The sequence below is a fragment of the Chiloscyllium plagiosum genome, chromosome 2 (assembly GCF_004010195.1).
Source record: "Chiloscyllium plagiosum isolate BGI_BamShark_2017 chromosome 2, ASM401019v2, whole genome shotgun sequence".
NCBI lineage: Eukaryota > Metazoa > Chordata > Chondrichthyes > Orectolobiformes > Hemiscylliidae > Chiloscyllium > Chiloscyllium plagiosum.
Window position 1 is genome coordinate 141199994 of NC_057711.1, and position 11926 is coordinate 141211919.

General features: G+C 39.6%; 1 protein-coding gene across 1 annotated transcript in view; it reads left to right on the forward strand.

Annotated features, from left to right (window-relative positions):
* The window catches only part of LOC122558276 (FERM and PDZ domain-containing protein 1), a 99134-nt gene extending 94578 nt beyond the window's left edge, over window positions 1–4556 (forward strand). The window contains exon 16 of the mRNA XM_043706677.1: window positions 1478–4556. Coding sequence (XP_043562612.1) covers window positions 1478–3795 — 2318 coding nt within the window. The 3' untranslated portion in view covers window positions 3796–4556. The remainder of the gene's footprint in view (window positions 1–1477) is intronic.
* Window positions 4557–11926: the final 7370 nt, after the last annotated feature.

Genomic DNA, 11926 nt, shown 5'->3' on the forward strand with positions numbered 1-11926 from the left:
ACTAATGTATTCAAACATGATCCCGGGATGTATTAATTTTAATTTTAAAGATCTGATAGATGGAAGTTACTTACAAATGGTTATTTTACATTTTCCTGCATCGCACTCTGACTAGTCGTTTCTTTTAAGATTCTTGAATAAAGTCCATCAGAACCTGGGCACATGTCAGGCTGCATCTCCAACAAATTACTCAATACCACTTCTTTGCTTCCCATCTTTTCATTTCATGACTTGTAGCTGCGTCTGAAATGCTATTTGTATACACAATAGCGAAGACCGATACAGTTACACTAGCATTAGTGAACTATTTGGGCATTTTTGACTAACTGGCAACTTTTACTAGTAACCTTTTTTTTGTAGCCAGCATAAATGACCTTGTTTGTTTCATTAAACTCCCACCTTGCAATGATAGATTTTGGTCTTGGAAACCTTTGGAGTAGCTGCCCAGACCTATAACTGGAGCAGGAGAATCAACGTTTTGGGATTTCCCGATGAAGGGCTTATGCCCAAAACGTCGATTCTCCTGCTCCTCGGATGCTGCCTGACCTGCTGTATTTTTTCAGCACTACACCCTCGACTCTGATCTCCAGCATCTGCAGTCCCTCCTTTCTTCTAGATCTACAACTGTCCAAATTGTGAAGGAGGGAGTCGGCCATCATGAATCACAGCAACATTCTAGCAAAGCTTGACCTGTTGAACCTAAGTAGAGCAAGCAGAAGTGCCATTTCCTCAGGACACTAGTGGTTGGCTCCTAACTGCAACATAGCTTTCATTGAAAAAACAGAAACGACATGTTGTTGAGTAGCTGAAATTGTCATTAACCGTGTAACATTCCTTGTTGCCAAGCAGCCAAACCCTAGTTCAGTCTACTGTCTCAAAGAGAGCTGAAACTGTAGACTAATGTAGGAAGATAGTGTTGTAACTATAGACAGGATAGTGGACACTTAGCAGCATGATATTCTAGGTAAGGTTGCAGAACAAGAGTACATTTGTGATTTTGGTATATCTTCCCATTGAGGCACAATGCTGGCAAGGGCACAAGCATTTAACCAATGAATTCTTGTTCCATTGAAAAATCCACTTATAAAAATTCACCCTAATGTGTCTCTAGAATCACTGGAATAAATCATTTCAAGGGGCAACTCTAGCACAATAAAGACATTTGCTACGCTCACCATAAAATAGAAAGGAATATAGAAACTTGAGGTTTTGCTCCTTATCCGTTATTCAATTCATTTTATTTAAGATAGGACAGTTCCTCTTTGTACAGCTCTATTGGTAGATTCAAGAATTTATTTCAAATACAGGTTGATTTATTAACAATGGAGCCCAGTGATTACATGTATATGCTAAGAGTCATGTAAATGAAAATTAAACTGCTCTGTTACCTGGAAGAATAGTCACTGTTGTTTGATGTTTGGAGAAAGGATAAACAATATGTCAACAAATTAAATATTTTCTTTTGTTTTCTTGGTAGAGTTGGAGTCTGCTAAAATTAAGAGGATTGAAGCAAAACAGAATATGCAGATAAGTCCAAGTCTTTATAGCACAGGATTGGGCATCAAATCTGTTGAATGCATCAAAGGGAAAGCAGAAGAAATAAAATACACAACTACAGGAAAAAGACATTTTGCATCTGATGACATATATGATGTAAAAGCTGTTCAATTGCAGTGTCATTCAAACAAAGATGGAGATCATATGTGTTGTTATGAAAAGGAACATCTTATAACAAAAATGCAGCGAACGCTTACTCTTTCTTCTTTGACAAGTATCGAAAATGAACCTGCCTTGTTTGAAACTAAGCCTATTGGTCCATTAAAATTCATTTCCACCTGTGCCAATAAAAAGGTTCAATCAGATTTAATGGAAATGGAGCCAGATACCATGGAAACGAAGTCAGTCACAGAAACAATACCCATCATTACTCCAGTTTCAGTCAGACGTTACCCATGTGATTCAGGCATGAGAGAGGAATGGGCTTCTCATACAGAGACTAAAGCAGGAGAAAAATTAAACAAACTTTCTCTTAAAGCTCAGCTGTCTGGAGCTGACTGCACCAATGTGGAGGAGTGTTCAAGTCCTTCAGGAGTAATTCTAGAGCTTGCTCATGCATACTCACAGAATCTAATAGAAGATAAGATGCATAATATTACCACTGTGTCTTGCGCTGATGAACAACAAACCACAAACACAATTAGCATAAAAGACAAGGAGCAAGATGAAGCAATTGTCAAAAACAACACAGTCCTAGAAATGGGAGATGAACATGCTCAGTGGATGGACAAGAATCAAAGTGGAACTGCATTCAGGCAAACTTTATATCAAGTAAACTCCAAGGAAAATATATTCATCTCTGAAGAAGTGGTTAAAAATAGTCAAAGAGGAGGATCATGTTACCAAAATGATGATGGCAGTATAACTTCACAGATATATTCTGTGATGTCTACAGGAGATCTGACAGCACTGTCAGAAAACTCAGTACTGGAAGAGGAAATCTCCAGCAGGAGGAACTCATCTGAGACAGACAAAGAAAGCAAAGATGCTTACTCCCTTGACATATCCAGGTTACTTCTGAATTTAAACCGAGTCTCTTTTAAGACATTCAGCATGGTTAAACATTTGGGATCACCACACTTAGAACCAAAGATTGAAACTTGCGCAGTGAGGTCTCTTAACATTTCTGAGTGCAACACGGAGCCTGCAGAAGACAGCTCGAAAGATTACTTATCAAAAACAGAACAGATCTCTAACCAGACTGAGGCAAGCATAAATGAGACCAGTACATCGATAATTTGCCCTCAAGATAGAAACCTTCCTCAGGAAATATCTTCACTGACAAATACACCAAGGCAGCTTTATGAAGTAGACAACTCAATCATTCAGGAATCCGCAACTGCAACTCAGCAAAATGAATGTCCCTCCACCAAACTGAGCTGTCTCCAACAAATAAAAGATAAACACCGTTTGAATGTTGACTCCAGAGTTCAAGCTGTCCTCACAACTGACTTGGATAAGGAAATAGATGAACCGCTCCCAATGGCTGATAAGGACACTTGTAGCTGTAAGATAGTATATGGGAATTGTTTTAGAGCACAGGGCACTGATGTTAATGACGAAAGCAAAGATTTAGCATATTCCATACAGCAGTGTTCACCAAAGACCACCCCACCCGATTCAGGAAACCACCTCTCTCAATACCTCACCACATTTACTGGGCAAAGTGAGAAATCCATGCTTACCAGTTGCTCCTTTGATTTTCCTAAAACTGATCTTACACCAAAGCTCGAAGGCTCCATTCTGTCACAATTCAAGGCTAAAAGATATAGCATGCCGAATGGATTCCATCTGATACAGAACGATACCATGGAGCTACTCAATGTGCTGAAAGAATTCCCCAGAGAAAGTCATATTGAGGAAGAATGTGCAATACTTACTTCATCAATAAAAGAGAAATTATATACTGAAAGTGGAAAACTGATGTCTGCTTGCCAGAAGGGCATTAAAGTAGACCAGGCTCCTGTGGAGATGCTCCTGGGAGTTTCTGAAAGTTTCCAGGCCCTCATACAGCTAACAGCAACATGTCTCCAGTTCACAACCTGCATGCATTGCGCAGAACGTCATGCCGAAGTGGTCAATAACTTAAAAGAGGTTTCTTTGACTTATAAAACCTTTGTGCAAATCTCTGAGGATGCATGCAGCAGGAAGTGTGATGACTTAAGCATGAAACTCCTGGCTCAACAGTGTACTGCACTGACTGCTGGGGTTTTCTGCCTGACACAGCCATTCAAATGATTCACCCCTGAAACAGAAAACAGTGTTTGTGAAGTTTGGGACATGAGAGAATATAATTAGAAAAATCTAAAGAAAGATGTAGAATTGTGTGGCAAGTACATGACATGCACTAAACTCATCCCCTGGAAAAACATGTGTACTACAATATGACACATTGATTGGCATTGACCACATAACTAACAACAATCAGAACTGATGCAAGACGTGTCCTGTTTCTATGAAGTACTCTGCTGATTCTTCAGACTTCTATATGCATCATACAGACAGCATTTTAGTGCTGCCCTTTCAACCTGAAACTGAGGTCTGAATTCATTCCATTGGCTGTTGGGATCTGAAGGTTTCAGGTGCTTCCCATCGTGTTTCCAGAGGGGACCAGGTCATGCTACAAAATTCCATATCATTTGATATGAGTTGATACCAAATAAGCAATCTCATCCAGAGGAACCCAGTTGATAGCTCTCGAAATGAAAATATTATGTCTGCCCACGTGTGTCTGTGCATGAGTGCATTTGTGTATGTATGCAGTGTGTGTGTGTGTGTGTGTGAACGCTGAGGTAAGAAGGTGCTGTCTTGAGACTGTTGATAAAGTACGCAGTGAAAAATAGTGGAAATATAAGAATTTTCCCTTAGTGTCTATCTCACGTTCTGTGTGTTTGATATTAGCACTAGATACTTTAAGCTGTAGAATGTTTCAGTCTTTGAATTTGACATTGTTTGTCGCAATAGCAAAATATATGGTATTAAAGAATCTTATTTCCATATTACAGTGTTAAACAGTGATCATTGGATTTCCTCAGGATGGCGGGAGACAGGTTGCATTATCTATCACTTGCTAGGGTTTACTAGAAAGGCTTTCTTAGTTAGTTGATATATTTGTGTAATTTCTATCTGAATAGAAAGAGGCTAGGATTTTAGGATACAGAGATTAAATGGGCAATGCTGCGAAAGATCATTAATTCTCTCAGTGGTTTATAACAACAGAAAAACTTAAACTATCACCTCACCAATTCTTTTGACATGCCAATGCTGATTATATCAAGATAGAAGCCATTATTTGTCACATACAAGGCTGTAAAAATTCTAAGTTTCTTAGTAGTGATACACATGGTCTGGGACTAACTCCTTGATGCACAGCACTGAAAGAGCTCTTGAACACAATTATGTTATACTGAGGCTGACAATTTGCCCATCATTAAAACTAAGGTATTGAAAATTGTTGCTTGCAATTCTGGGTCTACAGTTTCCCTACAATTATCAGACCCTAGATGGGGAGTGTTGGTTAAGGAATCACCTTTGTGATAATGGATGCCCAAGACAGCTTTTAATCAGAAAATTTTCCTTGTTTTTCTTTTAATGGTTCAAAACTCATACAACCTTGAATAAAAAGGCAACAAGACTATACTTTCACAGTCATTTAGTTTCCATGCTAAATGACTTCATGACTCTAAATTAACATGTATTTATTATTATTAAATAGAACTGTGATTTTAGGCATAATCTATGGGGACCACAGACATGTCTGTCTGTTGCAGAGTTCCATGTGGTTATACAGTTTGAAGGGTACCTGTCTGCATTAAGCATAGCAAGGCAAAAATTCAATCCTTTATGTGCAGGATTTGAACATCCATTGTTCATTTTATTCTACTCCAGACACTAATCATCCAGCCCAGTAAGCAAATCAACCCTCAGAGAGAGATATGAAGCACATCAATAAGATCATTATAAGGGACAAGGAATAATCCTTTTAGCTTACGTTATTGATTAGTATGAATTCAATATGAGTATTATTCACAGATTTCTACATAAATGGAACAGTTAGTGAAAATACAGCTGGAAATGACAATGGCCACACAGTAAGTCCATTCACTAAAAAGACTGTTATATTGATCAACCAGTAAGTAGGTTAAATGAGTGAACCAAATCAACCTAGGTTGAAAAAGCATTTTCTGGTATTTTATTTAAAAAGGAAGAAATATAAAATTTTATGAGAAAACTAATATATAATTTTGTGATGTCAAAATCTGTCTTTGCACAATTCATTTCACCAAATTGCTCTTCATTTGTCAGGTTCTCACTTTCTTCTCCCACAAAGTACTGGTTCAAAGAATCAGACTGCATCGAAGAGGCCCTTCGGTCCATCAAGTATGTGCTGACAAAGCTACACTAAACCTACACTAGTCCCATAGCTTTGAATATTATGACATTTCAAGTCCTCATTCAAATACTTTATAAAGGTTGTGAAATTCATTTGAGGTGTAGTTCCACTGAAGAGTGCACAATTTTGTTGAGTGTAGGGAGAATGAGTGACACGAGGCTATCCTGGCCATGAGACCATTTCCAGCATACTCCCTACATCTGACATTGCACCATGGTTGGCTGTGTGGTTGGGGTGGAGGGCATTGAGTAATAATCAAAGTATGAACCCCAGCCCTTCTGTACTCTTTAGGTCAATGGTTAAAGATCAACTATAAATTAAGAGGAATCCTGATTCCACTGATTTGTTTGTCATCTAATAATATTCATAGGTTAAGGACCTTCCTAGTCTAATTATCTCATGAATGTTTAAGAGGCATTTAGACAGACACATGAACAAGCAGGGAGTAGAGGGATCTGGGCAATGTGCAGATGGGATCAGTTTTGAATGACAGAGCTATACTGTTGTGTGTGTAAATGTATGTATACTTTACACTGAGGAAGAAAACAATGAGTTCATATTAACTTTTTTCATTTGCACTAAAGCACAGATAACCATGATTTTTTTTTTGATAATCACAGCACTGCCATGAACCTAACAATACAGAAGTACAACAGAAAGGGCCTCACTTATATATCATAATGTGATTAAATTAAACTATCTAAAGACTGGAAGGGTAAAGTACTTCCATATCTGATGCCTTTGTTTTCACCAGTTGCGGAGGAGGAGCGAGCTAGAATCCAAATCTAGTAGTTCCATGTCGAGTACAGTCCGTTCTGGATTCAAATGTGCAATATTGCTCTTTATTCAGCTCAGGCTAACACAAAATTAACAATATCACATAATATTCATTAGTAATATCTTAGTTTTCATAATAATAGTTTTCATCTACCTGTTTAATTTCCTTCATTGTCTCAATTCTTTTTCTGTAACCTTATTCACCCCTCTACCCATCCATTCTGCTATGGTCAGAATGGAAAATAGGAAATATCCCATTGATATATTATGATTTTCCAAGGTGGAATTAAACATTAGAACAAGAAGTTTTATCTGTGTAGTGTCTTTAATGAAATAAAGCATCCAAGATACAGCTCAGGTACATTATAAAAGAAAATGTGATACAGAGCCAGAGAAGGAGATATTGCGTCTGATGAGGTAGCATCTAAAAGGAGGCTAATGTATTCAACCATGGCTAGTCCAGATGGATGAGGAGGGATAAAATTGATATTTTTCAGTCAGACAGAATGCCATTGTGACATTGGTGAAAGCCATTTCAGTAATGTGGCAGGGTGAAAAGTTGGTTGGAGGGATTCTAACACACATGCAGTTTTTTTTGCCACAACATAGAAGTTGTGAAAATTCCCAAACATCAGCAGTTCCACTCCTAAACCTGACACTTCCAATTTTCATGAGACACGGCCCAAGCTTCGTCTATTTCTGATTCGCTGGCCATTTAAATGATCTGAATCTATTTGAATCCCATTTTGTTATCTCCACTGTCAGGAACCCAGAATACAAGGAGCAAACCAGAAGTGTTTCAATGAATTTATTTTGGACAGCCAGGAGACCTGAGTACCCCTGTAGATTTTATCTTAGGAGACCATGGGAGAGGGCAGTTGAATTATCTTGGAGGGGTGTCCATCGCCCAAGAACCCACAGGATTCCAAAAGTGGGCAGGAATTATCAAATTTATCAAGGGATTACATTTTTTTACTCATTCATGGGATGTATGCTAGCTAGACCAGTATTTATTGCCTATCCTAAATGCTCAAAGAGCAGTTAAGATTGGGGCCTAGAGGCCCCTGTAGGCCAGACTAGGTAAAGGGTGGCAGATTTCCTTCCTTAATGGACATTAATAAACCAGATGAGTTTTTACACCAATAGTTAAGTGGTTGCCTTTAGACTGGAATAGATTGGACCAGATTTCACCATCTTCTGCATGGGATTTGAATGCAAGTCATAGATTCTGATTACTAGTACAGTGATATTACCACTAACTGTATAAATGTTTGTTTGTGTAGAGTTTCCACCTTTTCCCTGTGTCTGTGTGGGTTTCCTCTGTGTGCTCTGGTTTCTTCCCACAATCTAAAGATGTGCAGGTTAGGTGAATTGGCCAAGCTAAATTGCCCATAGTATTCAGGAACGTGTAGGTTAGTTGCATTAGTCAGGGGTAAATGTAGAGTAATAAGGTCAGCAATGGGTCTGGGTGGGTTACTCTTTGGAGGGTTGGGTGTGGACTTGTTGGGCCAAATAGCCTGTTTCCACACTGTAGGGATTCTATGATTCTATGATAAAAGATTAAATTTAGGAATTTCAATGTACTGAGCTTTTTTATTCAGTGTATCATTAATAGACACAGAATTTTATTTTATGTCAGCATGGCTCCTGAGATTTTCCCACTGTGTATACTAGTTAAGTGTACATGGAGCAGGGAGGGCAAAGGATTGTGGCCATGAGTTGGCATGTTGACACTGTGTTGACATAGGGACGATGAAGGGGTGAGTGAGGCACAGGTTAGCACTGGATTATGGGGCTACAGAGGAATAGGATTACAGGAAGATTGAGGCAACGTGCGAATGGATAAAATGACATAGGATGGCACAGAGAGTATGAGAGGGGAATGTGGAGGTTATGGAAGTGTGCATAGGGTGTTAGGTGACATGGATTAGCATCTCTGGTACATGCAAAATAAATATGGGATTTTGTGAGGGGAGGGATGGTTTTGATTTAATTAGTTTTTTAATTAATCGTCAACATAGCTCCAATGCACAGAGACAAACTTTGATCCCAGCCTAACTCTTCAGCCAATAACAACCACACTCATTCCCACCTTCCAAAGAACCCAGACATCCTGAAATGAAAATCCAACCTCCTGAGCTAGTTTTCCCAGGTTGAGAAGCAGAAAATGAGCGGCACGGTGGCACAGTGGTTAGCACTGCTGCCTCACAGCGCCTGAGACCCGGTTCAATTCCCACCTCAGGCGACTGACTGTGTGGAGTTTGCACGTTCTCCCCGTGTCTGCGTGGGTTTCCTCCGGGTGCTCCGGTTTCCTCTCACAGTCCAAAGATGTGCAGGTCAGGTGAATTGGCCATGCTAAATTGCCCGTAGTGTTAGGTAAGGGGTAAATGTAGGGTAAATGTACGGGTATGGGTGGGTTGCGCTTCGGCGGGTCGGTGTGGGCTTGTTGGGCTGAAGGGCCTGTTTCCACACTGTAATGTAATGTAATCTAATCTAATCTAATCTAAAATGTCCCATCTGTGCACTCTTCAACCAGAACTCAGGCCCACGGAGTTCCAGGGAAGAGGGATGCGAATTTGGGAAGTAACTACACATTTCAAGGCCTGGAGAGAGAACAAAGACCTTGGAGATGGGATGGTAGTTTGGGTTTTTTTGAAGGAGTGATGGCAGCAGATGTAAAGGAGCTTCAGGACCTGAGAAATCATAGAATTATAGAATCCCTACAGTGTGGAAACAGGCCAGTTGGCCCATTGAGTTCACACCAACCCTCCAAAGAGTATCCCATGCAGACCCAGCACCCGTATCCCCATTACCCTGCATTTCCCATGGCTAATCCACCTAGCCTATACATTTCTGGGCAGTGTGAAAACAATTGGCAATAGTTGTCAACATGGCAGACAAGACAAGTTTGTAGTTTAGTGGATAAATGACGTAGAGAGGATGAAGTAATGTTCATGGCCAAAACAAGCTTGGAGAATGCATAATGAGTAGCAGAGTGCACCTAGAGAAAGATATAAGTTCTGGTTTAGGGCAGGAATTAGCCCTGTAGGAAGACCTGATGATCTAGGACAGGAGAAGGATTTGGTGGAGGCAGCTGCTCGAATGGTCTCAATGTTAGTTACAAAGGAATTCATGAGCTCCTTACACTTGTGGTACAGTGGAGGAGCTAGGTTTAAGAGAATGGTTTCCAGTAGGGGCTGCAGGGTAAGTGTCACATTCTGTGATGATGGTGAAATAGTGAGCAGTTTTCACAGGTGATATCAGGAGCCAATAGTGTTTTATGTTGTCCATCCCAGATCCAGCATTGAATCAATGAGCCAATTGGTCTCCATCTTCTGTTCAAACTGGAACCCTTACATAGGATACTGATTGCCCTTAAACTAAGTGGAGAAAACTTTCAAAACTTTCCCATCTGGTTGAAACATGTCTGCAGGCTGAAGCTTTCCTTTAAAAGGTCAAAAGTGCTCCTCCATGTTGCATAAAAAAGGTTGTAGTCTCCCATTCTCTACAGTTAATCCATCCCCCTTTCCATGAGACTTTCTCAAATTGTATTCCCTTAACACTTAGGGCATTTAAATTAGCAGCATGGATCTTGCAGGTGCTCCTGGGATTGCAGGCTTAAAGATTTATTGTTTTTTTTTAACAGTTATTGTAGTCATTATAAATAAAACTCAGAAACTAAAAAAAACCTTTGCCCTGAAACTTCGGTCAGCAAATGCATTTTATATTCATTCAATACTCCTATTGAAACAAAACCTCAGTTGAATTTAAAATTAATGTCCCTGGAAAATTTGTTAATATGGAGCAAACGTTTCGTCAAATCTTTCAACAGCAAAAAAAATTCCAGACGGGAATAGCCACTGACAACCTTTCCTAATGGACTCTTAAATTCTAAAAGAAAGAGATTGAGAGAATGTGTTTATTAGACTGACAAATGGTAATGCAATGTTTCTAGACACTTGAATTTCCTAGGGTATGTACAATGCACTTTGCACATTTTTCCTATTGAGCCGGTCCAAGAGTCAGCATTGTCATTGTTTCTATAATATGTATAATCCAATCTAAAGCTTTGAGAAAAGGTCTTGGTAATGGGCAATGTACTTGCTATGGCTATATATTTGCAAAATAATGATAAAATACTTCATTAACTGCATTATGCTGTGTAGCAAAAATGAACACTAAATTATTGTTCTGTATGCTAAGATACAGTTAAAACATTTCAGGTGTGTTTGTATTTGGTTGTTTCCTGATACAATGAAATAATATTTTGATGTAATGCAAACCTCTTGCTTAAATTACCGAGCAATTTGTTTCAAAATCTACAAATCTAAGCTGCTGAAACTGTTGTGGAAGGACTGATGCAATTGAGGCACCAAGGGAGTTGAGACTACTTCTAATTTGGTGCTGGAAATCCTCAATAAACTTTTATTTTCTATCATTGGGAATGAAAGCATGTGTATGTGTGTTCCTACTTAGAACATAGGACATTACAGCACAGTACAGGCCCTTCGGCCCTCGATGTTGCACTGACCTGTGAAAATAATCCGATGCCCATCCAACCTACCCTGTTCCTTTATTCTCCATATGTATGTCCAATGCCCATTTAAATGCCCTTAACATCAGCGAGTCTACTGCTGTTGCAGGCAAGTTGTTCCACGCCCTTACTACTCTCTGAGTAAAGAAACTACCCCTGATATCTGTCCTAAATCTGTCACCCCTCAATTTAAAGCTATGTCCCTCATGTTAGCCTTCACCATCTGAGGAAAAAGGCTCTCACTGTCCACCCTATCTAATTCTCTGGTTATCTTATACGTCTCAAGTAAGTCACCTGTCAATCTTCTTCTCTCCAACGAAAACAGCCTCAGTACCCTCAGCCTTTCCTTGTAAGGCCTTCCTTCCATACCAGGCAACATCCTAGTAAATCTCCTCTGAACCCTTTCCAAAGTTTCAACATCCTTCCTATAATGCGGTGACCAGAACTGTACGAAATACTCCAGGTGTGGCCTTACCTGTGTCTTGTACAGCTGAAGCATGACCGCGTGGGTCTGAAACTCAATCCTCCTACCAATAAACGCCAACACACCATATGCTTTCTTAACAACCCTATCAACCTGGGTGACAACTTTCAGGGGTTTATGCACCTGGACACCGAGATCTCTCTGTTCATCTATATTGCCAAGAATTTTACCGTTAGCCCAG